The sequence below is a fragment of the Notolepis coatsorum genome (assembly GCF_963971535.1).
Source record: "Notolepis coatsorum genome assembly, chromosome: 14".
Taxonomy (NCBI): Eukaryota; Metazoa; Chordata; class Actinopteri; order Aulopiformes; family Paralepididae; genus Notolepis; species Notolepis coatsorum.
Window position 1 is genome coordinate 75,843,049 of NC_140178.1, and position 24,967 is coordinate 75,868,015.

The window sequence follows — 24,967 nt, forward strand, 5'->3', positions numbered from 1 at the left end:
CATTTCTCCCCGGCGGCCCTGGGCATAACTAATCCTTAATCTGTTAGTCAGTAAAATTAAATACTGTACTGTTAAACGTTAAACCATAGAAATATAACTCATTCTCTTAAAGATCTTAGGGACTGCCCCTTTAAGGGAGCAAGATGGCTGCCGAACCTACTCAAAATGGCCGCTATGCGCCTTAGCCAATCAGGACGTAGAAAATCCGCCCTCTGACGCACTAGTTCAGCGTTCTCTCAGAGGCGGGATTTAAACCTTTAAAAACGACTGCACCAAGGGAGACGAGAAGTAGGTCCTGAGAACATTCTATGCACTAGCTGGACGGAGGACTGCTGCACGAGAATCCCATCCTTTGTCTCCTGGCAACAAAGAAATCAACAATCAACGAGGCTCCACAACCGAAGCTCCATTGAAGATTATTATTCTTTAAACTACTTTTTTAGACAGTGATAGGGAGGTGGAGAGGGAGAGGAAGAGTGATATGGAGGTGGAGAGGGAGAGGAGGAACAGAGTGATATAGGGAGAGGAGGAACAGAGTGATAGGGAGGTGGAGAGCGAGAGGAGGAAGAGTGATAGGGAGGTGGAGAGGGAGAGGAACAGAGTGATAGGGAGGTGGAGAGGGAGAGGAACAGAGTGATAGGGAGAGGGAGAGGAGGAAGAGAGCGATTGGGAGGTGGAGAGGAGGAACAGAGTGATAGGGAGGTGGAGAGCGAGAGGAGGAAGAGAGTGATAGGGAGATGGAGAGGGAGAGGAACAGAGTGATAGGGAGGTGGAGAGGGAGAGGAACAGAGTGATAGGGAGAGGGAGAGGAGGAAGAGAGCGATAGGGAGGTGGAGAGGGGCGTCTATACTTTCCGTAGGCACATTTCTGGCAGACGCTCTCTGATTGGCCACTGTTGCCCAATCGCGTGACGAGCTGTTTCTTTGCCCATTTCCGCGTCGAACAGCCTGCAAACTACCTGGCGTTCTATCGCCATGCTCTAAGACAAACTCTAACCTTAACCAACTTCGAAAGAGTGCCTAAGCTTAACCGTCGAAAGAACTTGCCGTCACGCTCTAAGACAAACTCTAACCTTAACCAACTTCGAAAGAGTGCCTAAGCTTAACCAGTGTAGAAACAGGCGTCGGCCAATCAGAGAGCGTCTTGCCAGAAATGCGGCTACGGAAAGTATAGACGCTGGAGAGGGAGAGGAGGAAGAGAGTGATAGGGAGGTGGAGAGGGAGAGAAGGAAGAGAGTGATAGGGAGGTGGAGTTGTTTTGTTCCTTGATTTATTTCCATAATACAGTTCTAAAACCCACAAAGCAGTTTACTCAATAAAGTGTCTTCATATATTAGCCTGTTATAGTCGGATTGCATAAATATTTACCCATTTTCTTCAATATGGGGAACAGCATGAGTGAAAATAAATTAATCCTATTTTCGATTGAAAAAATATGTATATTGTGTCTTGGGGCCATATGGGGGCCATATAAAATAATGTTTGATATGGGTACTGGTTATGATGAGCTAATAAGTTAGTAATGAAGTACAAAACAAAACTGGATAATAATCCTTATTTTTTGGGGTGGTTGGTACTGAGTTACACACCGGGTCCATTAGGACCCAGAGTTTTTGTTAACACCAAAATAAGATAAATAAATAAGCAGCGCACAAGGGTTAAAGTGTTTCTAAAGATTCTATTTTTTAAAGTGACATTTTGTTTAAAGTGATTTTTTTAGCGGTTGCCGCATGAGTGGTGTGTGTGTGTGTGTGTCTGTCTGTGTGTGCGCATGTGTATTTGTGAGTGGAGAGTTCAGTGTTCAGTGTTCTGATGGCCTGGGGGAAGAAGCTGAGTCGGAGTCTCTCTGTTCTTGCAGCGTGTGACCGTAGGCACTTGCCTGACCGCAGCAGCTTAAACAGGCTGTTGTTGGGGTGGTGAGGGTCATTCATAATTCTGCAGGCTCTGGATTTGCACGTCCTGTTATATAAGTCCTGCAGGGGTGGTAGTGCAATACCCGTAGTACGCTCAGCTGAGCACACCACTCTCTGGAGTGACTTCCTGTCCTGTGCCGTGCTGTTTCCAAACCAGACAGTGATGTTTCCAGTCAGAATGCTCTCTACAGCCCCGGAGTAGAAGGAGTGGAGTATCTTCCCCGATACTCTGAACTTCCTTAGCTGTCTCAGGTGATAGAGGCGCTGTTTCGCCTTTTTCACCACAGAATCTATGTGTGTAGACCATGTCAGGTCCTCTGTGATGTGGACTCCCAGGTACTTGAAACTGCTCACCCTGTCCACGATAGCCCTGTTTATCCACAACGGCGTGTGTGTCCCCTGCTGTATTCTCCTAAAATCCACAATCAGCTCTTTGGTTTTACCAATGTTCAGGAGTAGGCTGTTGTCCCGGCACCAGCGTGCCAGTTCATCAACCTCCTCCCAATAGGCTTTCTCGTCGTTGTCCGAGATCAGCCCCACCACCACGTGTCGTCCGCAAACTTCACTATGGAGTTGGAGCTAAACCTGGCCACACAGTCATGTGTGTACAGTGAGTACAGCAGGAGGCTCAGAACGCAGCCCTGGGGGGACCCGATACTCAGGGTGATTTTGCTGGAGGTATGACCGCCTGGGGCCTGTCACTTAGAAAGTCCAGGATCCAGGCGCTCATGGCGGAGCTCAGACCCAGATCGATCAGCTTGTCAACCAGTCTGGTGGGGACTATGGTGTTGAAAGCTGAACTATAGTCAATGAACAGCAATCTCACATAGCCCCCCTTCTCACTGTCAAGGTGAGATAGTGTGTTGTGCAGTACTTGGGAGACCGCATCGTCAGTGGACCTGTTTGCCCTGTATGCAAACTGCAGTGGGTCCATGTTACTAGGGAGGGAGGCACAGATGTAATCCTTGACCAGCCTCTCAAAGCATTTCATGACTCCAGTTCCTCTAGGATGGACACACAGGCTGTCTAGGATGGGGACACAGTTCCTCTAGGATGGACATGCAAGGCCTACCGTACTTGTCTCTTGGCACTTCAATTATTGATGCTTCATTGTCACCAAAGACTCATACTGTAGCAAGAAAGGAGTGCCAGGCTCAGCTTACTTATTAAGTCTGTGTGAAACTTTAATGTGCACCCCATCCATCTACTGATAACAAATTGACGTTGTGGGCCACAGCAGTGGGGATGGGAGGCAAGACCTTTCAGATTTCAACTGAGCATGAACCACATCCAGCACAGCCACCTCTGGTCATATTTAGATTCATTCTCTGCCTTCCTTTAGCCTGCCGAGGTATCTTTGATGCCCTGCAGTCACCCGATAGTCTGAGCAGAGATGAACGTCGTGAAAGATTTAACTGGCGTGTTAGGATGACTGAATGGGCCTGGTGAGGCTCTATACAGGAACACCATTCATAATGCAGGGGGTGACAGCGCTCGCCTCTGTTCTCCAACAAGCATTAGTCCTGCGCCTCTGCTTATGATATATGTGTGTATGGTGCCCCTCATTAATGAGTAATAGCCTATGCACATATCGGTGGCCATTCCCATTGATAACATGCAAGAGCGTTCGTGTAAAGGTTTCTCAAAAATCTATTTCCACTTTGGCCCTGTAGCTCCACACTTGGATGTATGATAATTGATACTTTTTTTATTTTCATTTATGTCGATGTGCTTATTAAGTAGGCTAATGTGAGTTTGCAATTTGAACTATGGCTTAATGCCACCACACCCAGCCCTAAACCTTGTGGGCAGGTGTTTCATGAGGCAACGCCCTGGTGTTGAGTGATGGTTGGCGTAGAAGAGGTAGACAGACACTTTGGGGACTTTTCCAAATGAGAAGGCACCATCAGATAAGACAGCAAGTGTCATCCAGTCTGCACTTACTTTGACTGGCGGGATAATGGATGTGTGCTCTCATGTGGAATCCTGGAAAGTAGAGGCACCAGAGGCAGGCCCGAACATAGACATGGCTGGGCCCCTGAAAAGGTCCAGTGAATGGGCCCCTCCCCAAACCTGCTCAACTCATATCATATATTAAGCATACGTTTATTGCTGGCCTCCATGGGCCCCAGAAAGATTTCCCCCTTCATGGGCAGCCCTGACCAGAAGAGGTGAAGAACTTTGGGTTCTGACAGATATAGAAAAGATATAAAAGTGTCAAAACCTGTATCGAACCTGCTTCAATCTCATATATATATACACCTTACTTATACAATTCACTTAGAAACTCAAGTAGCAACTTCAGCTTGAGACCCAGCAATATAACGTAATCCTGACTATTCCCAAGGGGCACTCAGGAACTTAACTTAAACATGTTAACTGTAAACTTAACTACGCTTATCATTTAAACATGTTCTACTGATGGTATGCTAGTGTATGTGTCTTTCTGTTTATGGCTATTTTGCATGAACATGCTGTATTTATTTCTTACCTGCCTTTGCTCTCATCTGCTGCTATACATCGATCTGAATTGATGAATTGATTCATTGAGCTCTTGTGTTGATGTATTTTGTCCTGCCTTTGTCTATTATTGACCTTAATCTTGACTCATTACCTACCTTTACGCCAGGTTTGGGGCGAGCAGTGGCGACGTTAGCTCAGCGGCTAGCAACGTCACTGACGCGTGCATGCGGGGGGGGGGGGGGGGGGGGGGGGGCAGGACGAATACTCAAATACGCAAATCAGCTGGCCCCGGTGTTCACAACCATATTTAATCTATCCCTGGCTGAGTCCGTGGTCCCTGCCTGCTTCAAGGTGTCCACTATAATCCTTGTACCAAAAAACTCCTCCCCAGCAGGCCTAAATGACTACAGACCGGTGGCACTCACCTCTGTGGTCATGAAATGCTTTGAGAGGCTGGTCAAGGACCACATCTGTGCCTCTCTCCCTAGTAACATGGACCCATTTCAGTTTGCATACAGGACAAACAGGTCCACTGACGATGCAGTCTCCCAAGTACTACATAACACCCTATCTCACCTTGACAGTCAGAAGGGGGCTATGTGAGATTGCTGTTCATTGACTATAGTTTAGCTTTCAACATCATAGTCCCCACCAGACTGGTTGACATCGATCTGGGTCTGAGGTCCACCATGAGGAATTTAGCATGTCTATTTTTATCATGCACATCTTATGTCTTCTTATTACCTGTTTTTTTATGTCTATTTTATTATTAGTATTTTTGCACAATCGATGCGGGCATGACCACCCGCATTTCACTGTATGCCCTGGTATGTATGTGACAAGTCATTTTTCAAGATTTTTGGAAAAGAAGAAAAAACACATTTTCCAGCAAAGGTGTACAAGTTTTTAATAAAAAAATTGAAAATAAGTTCCACAAGGTGTATCAACAAGTTTGCAAAAATACAAAAACACCATTGCGTAACAAAATAAGGTGACTTTTAAACAAAATATGTTGTGACTTGGGCATTTTTTCCTCATACATACATACATACATGTCATACACGTCATGCGATCGCCATCTGTGTATGTAACGTTAAAATGCACAAGTCACACGAGTGAGTTAGGCAGATGGGATTTTTTTTACGTAACAAGCGTTCTGATTGGCTGAGGACATAGGCACTAAGCCAGGGCGATGCAGCAGTGTGAGGATTACAGTTAAGCAGAAATCTCAATTTGCCCCAAAAATTACTTAGGCAATTATTGTATGATGCTAAGGAAATGTGTCCTTAATACATTTTAAGAAAAAGATTAAGTAAAAAAAAAATAAAAAAAGGAGATAAAAAGGACATAAGCCTCAGGTCACTTCTGTGTTTAGATTATCTGCTGATAGACTGGATACACAACTGCTGCAGTGTCAGACCCTTATGGGCTTTACACACCATAGTCCTGCAGTGATGTAGTCACCAACATAGTGGATCCAGATTCTATAACTAAACCCCTTCAACACCCTTTCAATACCACCAGCTCAATTCAAGCTACGGTCAGTGTAAGATTTCCGATCAGATTTTTTGTTTGAAATCTTCCCCAAAACATGTCTTAGTGAGGACACACTGACTCACAATCTGCTGTGGGCGGGTTTTGTTGACCGGCGTAGCAGCAGTGCAGAGAATTCCATTCATTCAAAACAGAAGCTCAAAGGGAATTTTGTTGGAATAATAAACTGAATTGATCGTGATTCTCGTTCAACACAGTCCAGCAACGAAGGCCATGTAGACTAACCAGTGCCACTATAAGGTTTGTGCTCATTCCAACAACATTTCCTTTGAACTTCTCTGATTGGTTAAAATCTAGGATATTTTGTCCCCTCAGCCATCATACTGTTTAACACCTCAGGTGAGGGCAGCGGCTCATGAATCCCCTCCCATTGGACATGTGCAATAGCGAATGTGCCTTTTTTAACACTGTGCAATAGTGGTTATTTATCTTAATTTATTGATTTATTTGACTGCGGCTACCTTTTTATATTGTATTCACTTTTACATCAGCTGCTACACACTGGCTACTGGAACTCACCCACAATATACCAATAGACTGTATGTTCCTGTTAAGATGTGTTTTGAAGAAGAAGAAAAAATCGTACACATTGTAGCTTTACCATATGCCATTTGGTGGATGTTTTTAATCCAAAGCATTTTACAGTTCCATGAGTGCATGGGTGGCCTCAGAGGGAATCAAACCCCTAAGCTTGGCAGTATAGTGCCATGCTGTACCCATTGACCTACAGGACACACCAACATATACTGTAGCCTAGAAAATAATGTCTGTTCAATTGTGTGCATGCAATTTGAGAATTAACCCTAGGTCTATTTACCATTATCTCACTTAACTACAGAGAACATATCCGTTGCATGCCTTCTGTCAATCACAAACAAAGAGGACTCAATGCACTTCCTCCTATACATCTGTCAGTTACCCAGTAAGGGTGTGATGTCACCGAGAAGACCCAATCAGTAGCCATGACACACTAGCCCCCCAATGTTCCTAGAGCAAGCATTTGGTCTCCACTTCCCTCTCTGCCCTTGTTCCTGCATGATTCATAGAACTAATCTTGCACTGTCAGGTTTCAACTCCCTCAGTCTCAGGTTCTAGCCCCGGTCTTACTCCGGCCATCAGATCCAGCCATTACCTCAACAGGCCTCTCCGGTCAACCCTGGAGCGGGGCCCACTTGCTCTCTCTCTCTTTCTGTCTGTGTTTCTCTTTCTCTCTCTCTCTCTCTCCTCCAGGGCCTCAGCAGACTGTGAATTATTCAGGGTTAACAAGCAGTCGGAACACCAAACTCAATTATGCGTTTTAATTAAATCTCTCGTTGTCGTTGTCTCTTTCTCTCTCTCTCTCTCTCTCTCTCTCTCTCTCTCTCTCTCTCTCTCTCTCTCTCTCTCTCTCTCTCTCTCTCTCTCTCTCTCTCTCTCTCTCTCTCTCACACACACATCTTTCTCTCATGCTATGCAGTGGATGAGAGAGGAGGATGTGACTCAAGTGTGTAACACACTATGACCAGTGCCTCTGACAGCGAGGTGACAGGGAGAAAGGTGGAGGCAAAGGGGGAACATGTCAAGGGAGAACCGCTCGGTATCAGGCTTGGTCACGACCTCTTCAAGTGCTTCCTGATAGTAGGGGTTGGGTTGGGTTGCCACGTTGATTGATTTGAGCCAAGGCTGTACAGGAGGACTTTCGTTGCCTCTGTGTTACTACTATAGCATAAGTAGTAGGACTCAAATTGTATCTTTGTTTTCTCCTTTGGCCAGGAAAGGCTGTTGCATAAACTACAAAGTCAGACACCACACATCAAAAAGATGAAAACTGCAGCCTAGTTTGTGTTTGCCATACAAACCGTTTGGCATTCAATATCAGTTCACTAGTAAGCACAGTTTAGGAGGACTAAGCTACCAAGTTCTTGCACGCACACATGCACACACACACACACACACACACACACACACACACACACACACACACACACACACACACACACACACACACACACACACGCACGTATACGTGCTGACGTTGACCACTACATAGACAAATACACACTAACAATAACACACACACACACACACACACACACACACACACACACACACACACACACACACACACACACACACACACACACACACACACACACACACACACACACACACACACACACACACACACACACACACACACACACACACACACACACACACACACACACACACACACACACACACACACACAGACAGACAGACAGACACCTCCATGATCTCAGCACTAAAAAGAGCCGACTAGGTTGTCATTGAAGACAGGTGACACTGCCCTTCACATCCTGATGCCTTGCACATGGGTATACAGGAATACAGTCACACTTTACACAGATATCCTAAATCCAAAATGTCAAAACTGGCATGGAATCCTATAATGAAGTGATCTGCTTTTCTTAGTTAAAATAACAATCTCACTAATTTTCATATAAATAAATGTTCATTTTACTACTCTACCACTGCTGATTGAACTCAATAGTGTAGTGATTCCAGCTCTACCCAGTTCATGAATGCTGAGAACGAGTAGGATATTCTCTGGAAGTCATCCAGGGCACAGGAAGTGATGCACTCTATGTCAACATCAGTAATAGCCCCTTTTTTGGAATAAATAGAAGATTACCTCATCTTTCAAAATGGAAAGCAAGTAAGTTCAGTGCAGTAATCACAATAAATCACAATAAAACAAAAAAACAAGGATCTATGGATTGCCATTAAGACGTTTGCTTAAAAACAGCAAACAAATTTAAGTTGCAATATGTTCTCTTTTGTACTGAGCAGCATTGCCTAATCTTAAACCTTCATCCCATACAGCTAAGCAGCAAGCTGTGGGTCTAGCAAACTGGAAGTTTAGCTTTACTTTTGACCCAATATGTTTGTGAAGCAAATCAGTAAGTCATGAAGTTTAGAATGAAGCCTTTCAGCCGCAGACACAGAATAGCTCCCAACTTTTTGGTGGCACAGAACGTTTTGGGAAAAACACAAAAACCCACATCACATTAATCTCATTGCACAGTATGGGGGAGATATTTTTATGATATTATCATTAATTTGCTCCACTTCTGCTGAGTTACACTTCTTCCCCATTTCAATGTGGTGTGTATTCCCACTCTGTAGTATGTTCTTATTGTAGGCCCAAGCATGACGCAAAAGTGGTTTTGGAAATAGCTGCCTTGTTACATTTCGCTGCCTTAACCTTAACCTATACAATTTCAAATCCTAGAGAGCAGAGCAAAGCAAAACAGGAATTTCATCGTTTTCTTCCAAAAAGTCACAGCTGGTCAAAGTAGCTAAATATGGATAGGGGTAGGGACAAAACACTGTTAAATAATTAACCATACATTTAAATAAACTATAGTTTTATTTTGCAATCTTGCAATATACAAGTGCAATCTATAGGCTATCTCCAATAGTATTGAACTTTCTCTAGTGTGAGCTAAGCACTAATCTGAGAACACTTTGCTTTTTCAGTCAGTATATAGTATCAGTAGGAACTACTGCTATTCTTAGACATACTATGTACTGTATATGACCCCTCATACCACTCAGTACTTATATGTATTTGAAATACATGCAATTAGCATTTTGTAGCCATCACAAAATCATCATGTCATTTGTCAGATACTTCGGAGGACAGTATATCTGTATTTGGAAAATACCAAAATACTTATTCTCAAAGATAGGTAAAAAAATATATATATAATATATATATATATTTCGAAAACTAGCAACTCATCACATTGTTAGGAGTATTTCAGAAGGCTTGCTCTCAGACCAGTAAAGATGTAGAGTTAATAAAGTGGTCAGACTAATAGGGCAGATGGTACAGAATGGTACCTGTTATATCATCTACTCTCTACATCCAATCACATGTCCTTATACTGTAGCTGTGAATCACTACCCACTTTCAAAACCCCTCTCAAAGAACACCTAAGGGAGACTGCAATTCGAAACTGGCCCCTGTAAATGTCCTAACCCAACCCCCTCCAATGTACAGTAAATGACCAAGTATGGTTTTGTAAATATTCCAATGTACAGTTTTGCTTGTACAGTTGTGTTCCCCACCCACCCCTCCTACCCAACCCCCCCCCCCCCACCCACCCAACCACCTCCAATGTACAGCCCCCCCCCCCATCCCTGTTTCATCTGTTGAGGAGTAGCCTATTTGTAATTTGTAACAAGATACACTTTGATGTATTTGTGCTCATCTCTGTGATCTGTGACCTCTTGTACTCTGGTTTAGGGCAAAGGTCTCTGACACACCCGGACCAAAGGAGTAGATAGGATGCCATAGAATTACATAGGTTAGCCATGGATGCACACTGAAATACTGGCCGCTATGAAAACCAGAGACAAAAAATGCTTGGAACTTCATAAAAGTCAGACAAAGCTTTCCAAAAGCTCAAACAGTGAACTCCAAGCCCACGTGGTTGAACAAAAAATTCAAAGAAACAGACTAAGAAATGACGTAAACACCATGATCAAAACAGCAAACAAAAATGTCATCAATGACAAAACTGACGAAAACAAAAACAAACCATGTGAACTTTGGAAATTACTCAATAATCAACTAGGCTGCAGTAAAATACGTAAAACCAGATTCTCAAACATAAACATAAAGACGGACAACACGCTCATCACAGACAAGCTGGATGTAGCCAATTACTTAAACATCTTTTTCACAAACATAGCCACAACACTTGTAAACAAACTACCCTCCCACTCAGGGCATTATGGGGTAGAACACATAGTAGAATACTACAAAAACCTAGGGGTCCGCAAAGACGACTTCAAACTAGAAATGGTAACAACCGATGAGGTACTCAAAAAACTGAGCGCCCTCCAACCTGGCCACTGGCCATGACAACATCCCCTCCAAATTCCTCAGAGACGCAGCAGCCGCCATCACCCAAGTCATCACACACATAATAAACCTCTCCATAAGACAGGGACACGTCCCCAAAGACTTCAAAATTGCGAGAGTGACCCCTCTGCACAAAAAGGGCAGCAAATTAGACCCAGGCAACTACCGCCCTGTTTCTATTCTTACCTCCATCTCGAAAGTCATGGAGAAAATAGTCTACGAACAGGTCGAAAAGTACCTGGCGGAAAAAAAATCAACTCTACGAATTCCAATCTGGCTTCAGAATATCCCACTCCACTGACACATGCCTTCTCTATTTAAACGACCACATCAAACAAGAGGTGGACGTGGGCAAATACTGCGGCATGGTCATGCTGGACCTAGAAAAGGCCTTCGACACTGTCAATCACTCCATTCTGATTGACAAGCTAAAAGCAATTGGTTTTGATAGTTCATCAGTGAGCTGGATGCAATCCTACCTGGAGGGGAGAGAACAGATGGTGGAGGTAAACGGTACTCTATCCCCCCCCTCACAGTGAGCTGTGGTGTTCCACAAGGAAGCATACTAGGACCGCTACTGTTCCTAATTTATGCAAATGACATGTTGTCAGCTTGTGACTGCAACTTGTTCCTGTTTGCGGACGACTAAGCCCTGCTGGTCTCTGACAAGAACAAGTTGCAGGTTGAAAAAACCCTCAGCTCGGAACTAGGCAAAATCTGCATATGGCTCGCTGATAACAAACTATCATTACACATGGGCAAAACAGAGTCCATTCTCTTCGGTTCAAATAACAAACTCAGCAAGACCGACGGCTTTTCAGTTACAGTGGGTGACAATATTGTCACAAGGAAAGATGAAATTACCTACCTGGGTTCCATCCTAGAGGCAAATATTTCCTGTGACAAAATGGCATCCAATGTAATAAAAAAAGTCAACCAACGAACTCGATTCTTGTACCGGATCTCCTCTCTGGTAAACAAGAATACCCTGAAGACTCTGGCAGGAGCACTCATTCAAGGGTACTACGACTATGCTTGCACCTCATGGTACCAAAGCACCTCAAAGGTGCTACAAACAAGATTACAAACATCACAAAACAAACTAGTCAGACTACTACTTGACCTTACCCCTAGAATGAACCCACCTCACCCCTGCACACTTTGACAACCTAGGATGGCTTAGAGTAGACGACAGAGTACAGCAACTTGCAATGGGCCTGGTCTACAAGATACACTATACGACTAAGGTACCCATGTACATGTCAAAATACTTCCCAAAGGTCAGTGAATACCACGACCACAACACCAGAGGAAGCTCAACAAATCATGTTAAACCCAGATTCGGCTCAAACAAGGGACTAAACACGTTTCGCAATTAAACCCCCCACCCCCACCTAATAGACAGTCTCCTCCCCACCGCATGTATATATTCTTTCCCCGCCGTATATGTATTTTTTTCTCCCACCCACCCACCCCCTCCAAATGTACAGTCTCCTCACCACCGGATGTATATTTCTCCCCCACCCACCCACCCCCTCCTAATGTACAGTCCCCTCCCCATCATATGTATATACTCTGTCAGGATCTATGAGTAACAGTACTGTATATTTGAATACCGTATATGTCACAAATGTATCAGTACTAAATACCTACAGTATATGTCCCTATGCCATAAATGTCATGTATGTTGAGTATGTCATAAATGTCTATATGAATTGAAAATGGGGGACCCTGATGTAAACAAGACAAACGTCTTTCTCTGGTCTGCATCCCCTTAACAATTGTGTGTATTGAGCCGTACTGTATTGTACCCATTCTGCAATCTGTTAAATAAAGTTTTTCATTCATTTCATTCATCATTCAAGGGGCAAATGTATGATACTGTGATGCCCTCTAGCGGATTATGGGTGATAATGTTACATGAGACGCACAATTTGACTACCCCTATTATTTTACTGCTGGATTCGCAGAAATCACATCATGTAAAGAGATATCCTCAACAAATTCGTTCAACTGCTCGCATGATGAAGGTATCGATCATCTTCAAAGGAAAACTATCCTAGCTAGCGCCACAAATCCAAACGGCCGTCACTTTCACCGGATGTGACGAAAGGGCACCTCGCGGCCTGTTTCCTCTCGGTTCCGCGCATGCGCGTCACGTAGCTGCTGCCTGCCAAGTGCCAAGAAAGAAAACATCCACAGGAGGCGGCTGTTGCTGGGATTTGGTTTTGTAACTTTATTTTTTGGAGGGCAGTAGTAACAGCTGGCACCATGCCCATGTACCAGGTAAATCCCATCTGTGGGAGTGAAATAAAGGTTGATTTGCCAACGTGCATGTACAAGTTACCGAATGTCCACACGCAGCAGCGGGGAAACAGCTGCCACCCCGAACACGCGCTTCAGGTAACTCCTTTCATTCCGATGGTGCTAATAATCATCTCTATTAGCTTGCTGCTAACAACAACAAGCCCATAATGACCCCCACCATTCACTGCGACACCGTAAACCCATGAGTTAATGTTTTCGAACGCTGTGTGAGACTTTGCTTATAGCTCAAGGCAGCCTAGCGTAGCCTGGCAGTATCCGATATCCATCTGTCTGGTGAAGAGAACCAAAGAGGCTAACGTTAGCTGGCTGATTGTTGGATGATGCAATGTGATTACATTTCACTGGTTGTCCCGAGGAGGTCATGTGTGCTTTATAGCTGCAAGTCATTGCAACCGGCTGCAATTGACATCTGTTAGTACTGTAGCTGTGTTGACACTTAACTTAGCTCATTCAATTTGACAGATGTGGCAGTTTTATATGTCCTGTCATCCATGATGCACATCAGACATGCTGGCTGTCTGACAGAGCTGAGCAGCATTGATTGATTGATTGATTGATTGAAAACTTTATTAACAGATTGCAGAATATGTACAATACAGTACGGCTCAATACACACAATTGTTAAGGGGATGCAGACCAGAGAAAGACTTTCGTCTTGTTTACATCAGGGTCCCTCATTTTCAATTCATCAGGACATATATGACATACATGGAGAGCAATACATTCACAATTGTTATAGCATTATTAGCTAACATTACATAACTCAAAGTAACCCTAGCCCCTTTTGTGACTATGATGCACCGAGTGAATAGTCTCTTGTCCAACCATGTAAAAAGCCTACAATCCTTCACTCTGTGCATCACAGTCAGGAAAGGGGCTACCCCAACCACTACATTTGCAACAGTCTCATTGTAGATGACAAGTCCACACATTGTTTTCTATTAACTCCTGTGCACGTTTTGATGTTAAGTATGGGCTTACAGTTTTTTTCAATTGCTTTGGTGCATTTCTCTGATTAGAATTAAAGTTCTCATAACTGTTAGTGCATTTCTCAAAACAATTAGTACAAACTGCAAAACCTAGTTGATAACCTGCCGAAGCGTGTCACTTGCTCAAAATGGATAGTTCATTCCTCAAAAGCAAGTATCCATGTCAATGAAAGTGTCACTGTCATCAAAATGAAAAGTCCTGACACCATTGTTTATGAACACGATAGTCAAATGGCTTTGTCATGTTTTCATTATGACAGATCACTCTGTAAGTGTTTTCCAATGCAAAAAAGTCAGATATTGGTGACACTACCTGGAAATGCTCAAGACAGCACTATACACTATTTGCACAGCTATTTGAAATCTACAGTACTGTTACACATTACTGTACACACTGTACACATTGTAATATTCCCTCCTTGTTCGTCTGGGACATCAATGGTTGCTCTCTGTCCAAAGGGATTTCTTCCACGCCGTCTACCTTTTGCCAGATTGAAACCCGCCTCATCAACATATAATGTGTGCAGGCGGTTCCCTGGTACACGCTTTATCCCAGAAGAGAGAGAGAGATAAAAACTATAAACTTTTCCTGTGTAACATAATGCATTTTGGACAACATATTGTACAGTATGAACTGTCATGTAAGTGTACTGCATGGTACTACACAAAGTAACCAGTTTACAGCACTGAACATTAGAGTATGCATAGAACACATAAATGTTTTACTTGTGCATACTGGTGGCGGATCTCCTTCACTCTGTTCCAGTCAAATGGCTACTCATTTGTCAATTGTACTACAATTGTTTCATGCACATTTAATTTCCACTGAGCACTCAATTGTAGCGATTGAAACTGATTCAATATTCTCAAAGATATTGTCATCCTCTATAACAGCGCTTTGTATCTCTGTCAACCTAAGCTTCATGTATGACACAATGGCAGTAGTGCAGTGCAGATTGTTTAGTGCTGAATTACTGTCCAGTATACGCTCTCCCGACGAAATGTTTGAATACAGTAATTTAATTTACAGTGGTTCTCTCAACATTTGGCTGCACCCTTTGACCAGCCTCAGCCATTGTGAGGCTGTGATTGATAGATTTTGACAACTAGTTAAAACATTTTGTATGTAATGACTCAATCAATGAAATGAGGACTATTAGTTTTATAGGGAATGACTATTCAGCAGTCATAAGTATAGTTAATTTTGACTGACATGACATAAGCAAATGATAATGTTATAAAACAGCAGAGAATTGTATGAAAGCAATTGATGCATGTCCAAAAGCATTTGCAATTTGTGGGTGTGGTCCCTCAGAGCACTATGGTATATAGTATAGACACTAATGCTCAGTCTAGCACAGGGGTCAGCAACCTTTTTGACATAGAGTGCCTGTTTGAAATATAGTTGTAAATAGTGTGCCTCAACAATATTCCATGCATCGTAATTTTTTTTCTCATAATCAGGTCTTTTTAACACTTTGGCTGCCATGGGTTAAATTCATTATCAACCGTAGGTTGCCGGCTCTATTTGTCTATAGAGAAAGTCCCCTTCTTTGCAGGGCTATAACTTTTTAAATTCTATTGCTACATTGCCATTATTAGGGCCCATTCAAAGTCCTATATGTATTGTTCATTGTGTAGCAACGTTAAACTTTTTCATTCACATATTCATAGTAAAGTATGGTCTAATGTATAAGTATGTTTTCATCTCTTTCTGCAGCTTTCTCCAGAACGTGATCTATAGCCCCAAATATATTATATTGATGATGCAATACAGTTTTATGGCAATCAGCGCGATATAAAAAATTCCAACTAGACGTACTTCTAGAAGTTACTACACGTCATCTGATGTTGACCGGATGGGCTAGGGCAGCGGTTCTCAACAGGGGTTCCCCGGCACACAGGGGTTCCGCGGAGAGCTGCCAGGGGTTCCGCGAGATGCCTGGCAATGTTCTTTAAAAATATAGAATGACAACAGTCTTATTTTGAAAATCCTATAGCGGGTCTCATTTCTGCCCACGCGCAGCTCCAGCTAAATAACTAGGCTCCGAAAGCTAGCAACATTTAGGTCATTATGATACTCTTATTTTGAAACTCTGTGGTGTCGTGACTCATATCCGCTCTACAGCACACAGCCAATAAGGATGCATCTCAACACAGCAGGCTGAGCAGTGAGCAGTAGCGTCTCTCAGCTCAGCAGTAGTAGCGTCTGGATCTGGAACGCGGACATTGAAACACAGCAAGGATAGTGTTTTTGCGACCCAAAACAAATCCCTGCTGTTTTATTCCGCAACGGGTCAAATGCATATAACATGCTTTGCAATCCTTGCCATTCCTTTGTGGCCACGTTGTGTTTAAGACCGGAATTAATGTCCCTTTAGCATAAGCTAACAACAAGCTAAAAGCCCTGTTCAGAGCGACAGAGAACAGCAGGGTGGGGACTTAGTTGGAAGGAGGACTGGGAAGGAGGGGGGGGGGCATTCTCCCTCTATGTGTGTGCGTTTGAAAAGATATGATGAAGTCAGACTACTATATTATATTGATAGTAAATGTACTGAGGGTGGACAGACAGATTATGTTGATATTTAAACATAAAAAATACAATACATAATAAATGTATCCATGATCATCATGCAACATAAAACAATTGCAGGAACGGTTTGGGAGAGGAAGGTGTTTTAGGTTGCGTGTTCCAAAAAATGTACTTAAAGTTTAAAGCTCAATATATCAAAACGTGGCACTTTATAGTGAACAGGCACTTTATAGTGAATCCAAACTATTTTTGGATTACAGAAAATTATCCCTAAAGTGCTATCTGATGCAGCTGCACTGTTTTCCATGAAAATACCATATTTGGATAAGTTTGACCATTTCTAAAAATCTGAAAATCATTAAGTCACTCTGGATAAAAAAAGACTTTACAGACAACATTGAGACAAAGCTTCCTGACACATCTCCATCCAAACTCTTGGAAGAACTCATTGAAATCTCATCTGATACCACCTGGAGAGCTAGTTTCAGAGTGTGGTGCTGAGTACCAAGTATCTCATGATGCTGCAGTTAAGGTGTTGATACCATTCAGCCCCACATATCTGTGTGAAGCTGGCTTTTCATCCATGACAGCTCTGAAAACAAAATATAGGGCCAAGTTGAGCCTTGATGATGACATGCGTGTTGCTAGGCCTGCCACGATAACACATTTTGCTGGGCGATTAATTGCCCCCGAAAATATCGCGATAAGCGATATTATTGCGACCGGTTAGAGAATATTTTTTTTGGAGAAATTTATTTCCCAAAACTTTTATTTTGAAGCCCACCGCTCCGTCTTTTCCGGTGTTTAAGACTTTTATTTTGAAGCCCACCGACCGGACCGGAAGTATTGTTGTGATTATCAGGTACTTTTTGGGTACCAGAAAAGTCACGTGAAACACTGCAGACCACTGAATAGAGACGCGTCTCTAGGATTTCATAATCATTATGTTTGCAGCAGGCACAAGTGCAATAAACAAAGGATACAGTCACTGTGTATTCTGCCTCATTTATTGATTAAACAAAACTGACATCAACACAATTTGCCACCGAGCGGAGAGTTTAGTCTCGCAAAAAGGTCGCTGACTTGTTAAGGCTTGTTGTTAGGTTAGGTGCTAATGTTGTGCTAGCGTTTTAGCATGGCTATCGTACATAGCGTGATCAATATAACTCGCTATTGATTGTTTGTATGAGTAACGTTAATGCTAGTAGAATAGACACAACGTGAGGTAATCACCATCCATTTTAAACCGGTTATTACCTAATGCTAACGTTAGCAAATAGACGCGACTGGTAACGTTACAGCTTGTTAGCCTAATGCTCGTTAACGTTAGCATAGACAGCCTAGCTAACGTTAACGCTTGTAGAATAGACACAATGAGAGGTAACGTTAGCGTTAGCAGAATAGACACAACGAGGGTCTCGTTAATGTTGTTATTGATTGATTGATTGAAAACTGTGTTTACTCTGTTTGTATGAGTAACGTTAATGCTAGTAGAATAGACACAATGAGGGGTAACGTTAGCCCCACGGAGCTCCTGTGCTGTGCTCTGTAGTAAAGCCAGCGGCCCGCCTCCCAACACGGACAGTGACTGACAAGGGGCACTGGGTCCGCCTCATTAAAACAAACGCGCAAATAGCAATTAATCGCGCCCGTCAAAATCATTGCATTCATTTTAATTATCGCGGCAATTAATCGATTTATTGCTTATCGCGGCAGGCCTACGTGTTGCCTTGTCAAAGATCTCCCCACGTATTGACCGTATTATTAGCCAGCAGCAGCGGACCTCGCATTGAGCTAGAAATGTCCACTGAGTGAACGAGTGCTTATTTTCTGTATTTATTTATATTTTTTGAGAAATGGTAACTTGGTGATCCTTTTCTGTATTTAAAAAAAATACATGATTTTCTGTTTTTGAGAAATTGTCAAACTTATCCAAATATGCTATTTTTATGGAGAACAGTGCAGCTGCAACAGATAGCACTTTAGTGATCCTTTTCTGTATTAAAAAAAAAATACATGATTTTCAGTTTTTTCTTAAATAAACATTATTTTGAAAGCAAGCACTTTTGTCATCAGATTCAGACAACTTTATTGATCCCGCGTGGGGCAATTCATATTTGCAGATTCACCAACAAGCAACAAAGACAAACAAACAACAAAACATCTCAACGACAGCACGGCAAATAAAGAATCATTGTATCATCATTGTAGCAAAAAAGACAGGACCGAAAAAGTCTTTATCGTATGTAGGGGTGCCCTGGAATATTTTATTGAACACAGGGGTGCCTTGGCAGCAGAAAGGTTGAGAACCCCTGGGCTAGGGGGCGTTTATAATTCCGTGGGCAGCGTTATACCAATCATCTAATGTGGGTCAAATGTTGATAATAGCAGTTAGTATCGAAGACGGTAACTTTACACGCTAAAACTCACCCCAGTCTCTGCGCGCCGTTGGGCGATCATCGTAGAGTAGACATTTTATCATTATGGGATGTAGATTTACCCGGTCCATCTCCAGCTTGTATAATGGTATATACGTCCAAATCATGTTTATCGAGTTATTGGCAATCGATCGCTATGTAGTGTGTCGAGATCGAGTCCCGGGACCTATTAGCGAGTGCCCGGAAGTAATACGGCCGTCCAGCACAACCTCTACGGCACTTCCTGTTAAGCGATTGCGCCGATCGGCCACCAGATGGCGCTCCTGAACCGCCAGAGAGCTCAGTGGGTCCTCCTGGTGGATCTCAGGCCAGCGGAGGGGACATATGAATCCGATCCCAGATTTTTGAAATATTGATATTAAAGACGCTGTAAGGCGTCTTCGGCAACTTGAGCATGGCCGGGAATGACGTGTTTAGGCGTTTCCCGGCACCCAAAGTGTTAATGATAATTTTTACATTATTACATCATTATTGTTATTGTTATTATTAACAATATTATTATGATGGTTGTATCAACCCTAATTCTGATTTGGGGGGGGGGGGGGGGGTGCAATGCAGACAAACAGCTGCATACAGTGCGACCATTTCACTCACATTTGCCCTTCATTTTTGGACACATCACACACCATCGGTGTGTGTACTGTACTGTATGTGTGCTGTCATAGCTCCACCTACAGGCCTAATGGAGAACACCAGGATGTGAATGGAGGGTGAATGAATGACTGAATTACTTTATTTGACAATATAAAAAATAAACATGTGACAGAAAAGCACAGTCAGGATATACTGCCAAGTAGAGTTGTTCCGATACCGATACCAGTATCGGAAAAGCCGCCGATACTGGCTAAAATGCTGGTATCGGTATCGGCGAGTACCCTCTAATGCTGCGCTCCGATACCATATGACGTAATTTATCAACAACACTGTGGTCTGTTGAGTAAGCATTATAAAACAAACGGGTGCTTAATCGATTAAAGTGTCAATGCCATTTGTCATTTTAACAGCAGATACTTTCTTAAATGTCATCGTCCCGACATAGCGGTGTTGACGGGAAGCTCATGGGTTCGCTTGGTGGCTGGTGTTATTAGCATTGAACAGCTAACCGAAAGCTAGCTTTAACATTACCTTGGCTAAAGTTGGGGCTATTCATATAATCCAGCAATAATGGCTGCAGACCTGCAAGCAAAGTACAGCAAGTTGGCAAAGGAGTATTCGTTAAATCACAATGTCACCAGTAACGTTACAGTCTTTTCATATACAGTACCGGCAGCTCATGCTATGCTAACTCAGCTCACGTTGACGTAGTCATTGAGACCACCTCGCATACACAATTAATGACATGTTGCGGACAGCCATATCGGTGACAATGTTTAGCTTTTAGTGCCAAATGATAAGAGTCTGAGGCGGAGTCTCAAAAGAGAATGTTGAATATTTATTGTGCAAAAATCACAACAGATCCGACTGCTACTGAAACGGAGCCTTGTAGACAGACTGAGTAGGGTATATCTGCAGAGCCAGTGGGTAGCGTGTGCAGCAACGTATAATGTCCGTGTGGATCATTGGAGTAGGGTATATCTGCAGTGCTGAAGCCCCATACTCATTGATTAATGATACTAATACAAATCTATACAATCACCTGTTGTTGAATAAATACCATTACTTTCTAGTTATTACTAAAAAACAGTATATATAAAACAGTATTTGTAAAAAAAAAAAAAAATTATATAATATCGTTTTTTTTTTTTTTTTTTATGTATGCACTGGTATCGGATAAGTATCGGTATCGGCCGATACCCAAAGCTTAGGTATCGGAATCGGATCGGAAAGGAAAAAATGGTATCGGAACATCTCTACTGCCAAGGATGAAACACAAAAAAGCTCAGAGCTTATTTCCATTGTGGTCCTTGTGGGGGGGGGTAGGGGAGTCTGATGCTTATACATGCATCATACAAAACATGACATCACAACACATCACATATACCATTTAACATTTATATACATAACAGACTCATACAACATGCAAGGTGCCTTAAGCTAAGTGTCTAGGTTAAGTATAGTCTCTTTTGAGCCATGTCTTCAGGCTAGGGCTGGGCGATAAAACGATAACGATAACTATCGCGATAAATTATTTCCTCGGAATAAACATGAAACGTGGTCACAAAGTTTCGATATATCGATTTTCCAAGCTTGGATATGAGCACACGCACTAACAACCAATCAGTGAAGGAGATGGCCGAGAGCGAAGGAGACCCGCGCTGCACCTCTGGATAGAGAGGTAGTCAACAAGGCTGGCTAGGATAATTAGCTTGCACGGCGCTATTTTATAGTTTATGTGCCGAGTGTGTGTGTGGTGTGAATTCTGATGCCACGGTTATAGTAGTGTGTGGTATACGGTGGACGTCGTTGCAATGTATTGGGGCGGAAGTTGGAACAGAGTATTTTAGGGATATTTAGTACATAGGAAACATGGCTGGCTAGGATAATTAGCTTGCACGGCGCAATTTTATAGCTTGGCTGGCTAGGATAATTAGCTTGCACGGCGTTATTTTATAAGTTTACGTGCCGAGTGTGTGTGTGGCGTGAATTCTGATGCCACGGTTATAGTAGTGTGTGGTATACGGTGGACGTCGTTGCAATGTATTGGGGCGGAACAGAGTATTTTAGGGATATTTAGTACATAGGAAACATGGCTGGCTAGGATAATTAGCTTGCACGGCGCAATTTTATAGCTTGGCTGGCTAGGATAATTAGCTTGCACGGCGCTATTTTATAAGTTTACGTGCCGAGTGTGTGTGTGGCGTGAATTCTGATGCCACGGTTATAGTAGTGTGTGGTATACGGTGGACGCCGTTGCAATGTATTGGGGCGGAACAGAGTATTTTAGGGATATTTAGTACATAGGAAACATGGCTGGCTAGGATAATTAGCTTGCACGGCGCAATTTTATAGCTTGGCTGGCTAGGATAATTAGCTTGCACGGCGCTATTTTATAAGTTTACGTGCCGAGTGTGTGTGTGGCGTGAATTCTGATGCCACGGTTATAGTAGTGTGTGGTATACGGTGGACGTCGTTGCAATGTATTGGGGCGGACCAGAGTATTTTAGGGATATTTAGTACATTGTCATGGGATACACTGCTTGCTCTGGCTAACTGCTAACGTGCACGGACTGATGACGACATCAACTCGAGACATTCGCTGATTCGCAGCAGCAAAACAAGTCTATTAATAGCCCGTCCATCGGCGCCGGGCATAAGAAGTTAATTAAACTTGACAGACATTATATCGACGATAATTATCGATATCGAGTTATATGAAAATAATTGTATAATTTTATCGCGATAACGTTTTTGGCCATATCGCCCAGCCCTACTTCAGGCTGGACTTGAATCTAACGGCATTGTCTACGATTTTCAGGTCACTGGGCAGACTGTTCCAATAGATAGCTGCTGAATCAGGGTTTCCGTTAGAAAAAATTGTTGCCGGTCTCCGTGACCTGCAAGATTTCAATCTACCGGACAAATGAGATTAATTCCGGTCATAGTTTATTGAGCTTTAAAACAATTTATAGGCAGACTATATAAAGAATGTCATCCTCAAGGCATGTAGATTTATAATATTATTATTTAAAACTAGGCTACTTTTGCGTATACAGTCATTAATATATTCCAAATAAAATAAGTCCCTCGATACTCCGTGCTGCTGCTGACTTGAAATAAAATAGACCGCGTATGTGGGCAGTCGGTCCGACACTAAACAGCAGTCTGTTATAATCACATTTTTATGAGCTAACGAATTCCGTTATATTGGACATTTGTATTAATTATATCAAGCGAAGAACTGAGAAATTTTGCAGAGAGAGACGGCAACGTTATCGTGGCCGGGTTTGCGTGATGTATTTCTCCACCTCCCAACGACTTGGTGCTGGTCATAATGTCCGGTGAAAACAACTCCCTCCAAGCACAACTTGATCACCCGAACCGTACCAAAACAGGCCAAAATTAAATAGCCCATGCGACGAACGATTCATTACATTCGTTTCATCGTTGCTCCACCAAGCAGCCGGTCCAACAATGAAAGCTGTTATCAGCGCGAGCCGGCAGCAGTTAGTTTGCAAGAAGCATCCAGCTGCAGACCCGCAGAGCAGCTTTCCAGGTCTGGGGACCGCACTGTGCCAGCAAAGCTGGTGGGTTATGTGGGTCTGCAGCTGCATGCCTTCCGCAAATCCAGCAGCAAGCTCTCGCTGAGCGAAGCAACGACAACAAACGCAATGATTGTTTCGTTCACCCAACTCCAGCCCATCCAAATACAATTCAAATAATCAAACTGTGCCCAGAGGGAACTATTTTCACCGGACACTATGACCGGAGAGATTAAATATGTCGGACTTCAACAGATTTTGCCGGCCAAATACCGGTAATTACCGGCTAACGGAAACGCTGTGCTGAATACAGAAATTACTCCTTCCCCATACAGCTTCTGAATCTGACTGGCACAAAGTCAGTTGAGCTGCGCCTAGTTGGGTATGCATGGGTGTCCCTGATTCGGTTGAAGTAGTTGTTGAAGTACACTGGCACTACCCCGTGCACTATTCTGTGAACTAGGCACATCCCTATCTGGTTTACTCTGTCTTCCACCTTAAGCCATCTCATGATCTCAAAGTGTGATGGGTCAAGGTGGGTTCGGGCAGGTAGCCTTAGGGGCCTTTCTCACTCACGTTTGGACATCGAATCACTGCTCCCGAGAATGGGGGGCAGTGTTCTCACTCACCCCTTTTGCGATGCGAAACGGCGCTGATTCGTTTCACCCCCCGCTGAACGGGATCTGTTCGATGAGGTGGTCTCGGAATCGCGCCGTGCGGTGCGGGGGGCGTGACACACACAACGTCGTTACTGTCATGCTTGCTTGAATTTTGGGCAGATAACACCACACACAGCAACAACTGGAGAATACCCACAAAAACGATATTTATGGGCAATTGTTTGTATTGAGCCGTATTGTATTGTACCCATATGCAATATGTTAAATAAAGTTTACATCCATTCATTCTGCTAGCATTACCGATTGGCACTGCCACTGGATAACATGAGCTAGTGTTAGCTATCAAACCCTGTTAGCTCAAAGCTCCTCTTTCAACTTAACAAGCATTAAACAAAATGGCCCAGTCATCTATTCACCTTTGTTTAATACACACAGCGTTGTCTCTAATGTTATCTAACTACTGATAGCTCTCGATATCATCAGTTTTGGTGCTGGCTAAGTAGCGTGAGCTAACGTTAGCTTCTAGCCACAATGCTATACTGTTATAATGGCAAATTCCATTGACGTTAGCATGCAGCTAACAATGCTACCGATCCTTTTTGAGATTAAACTATCCGCTCTTGGTGGTCACTTGTGTTGATGTTAGTTTTGTTTCATCAACAAATGACAGGCAGAACACACAGTGAATGTATCCGTTTTGTTTATTGCACGTTCTTTGCTGAAAAGAAAGTGCTACAGGCTATACTAGACTAGGCTAAGCTAACTTAGCTTAGCGTTAGCCCTGGGAAACGCTCAAAAGCGAACTCTACAACACCATCCATTCGTGATAAAATGGGGTGGGTTATATTGACAAGGCTTGACAACAGAGGTTCAAATATAACTTCATATTTATTGCTTATTTATTCATTTTATATCAGTATTCAGTCTCCAGCACCATGTTAACACTTCCTGTGTTTACATTTTCGAACGTGACATCATCACCTACGGCTAGCGTAAACGCTCAAAAGGCAAACCGTAAACAGAACCCGGAACGAAACAAGACTGCAGTGTGTACGCAAACTAGAGGGGGGAGAGGGGGGGGGGGGGAGTTCGATTCA

The 24,967-nt window shown here is 43.1% G+C and overlaps 1 protein-coding gene across 2 annotated transcripts in view; it reads left to right on the forward strand.

Moving 5' to 3' along the window:
• The first annotated feature begins 12,981 nt into the window (after positions 1–12,981).
• The window catches only part of aimp2 (aminoacyl tRNA synthetase complex interacting multifunctional protein 2), a 34,222-nt gene continuing 22,236 nt past the window's right edge, over positions 12,982–24,967 (forward strand). Inside the window, exon 1 of one of the 2 annotated variants that reach the window (XM_084329416.1) lies at positions 12,982–13,226. In XM_084329416.1, coding sequence (XP_084185542.1) covers positions 13,095–13,226 — 132 coding nt within the window. In that variant the 5' untranslated portion in view covers positions 12,982–13,094. The remainder of the gene's footprint in view (positions 13,227–24,967) is intronic. The other variant, XM_084329417.1, reaches the window with a different exon arrangement.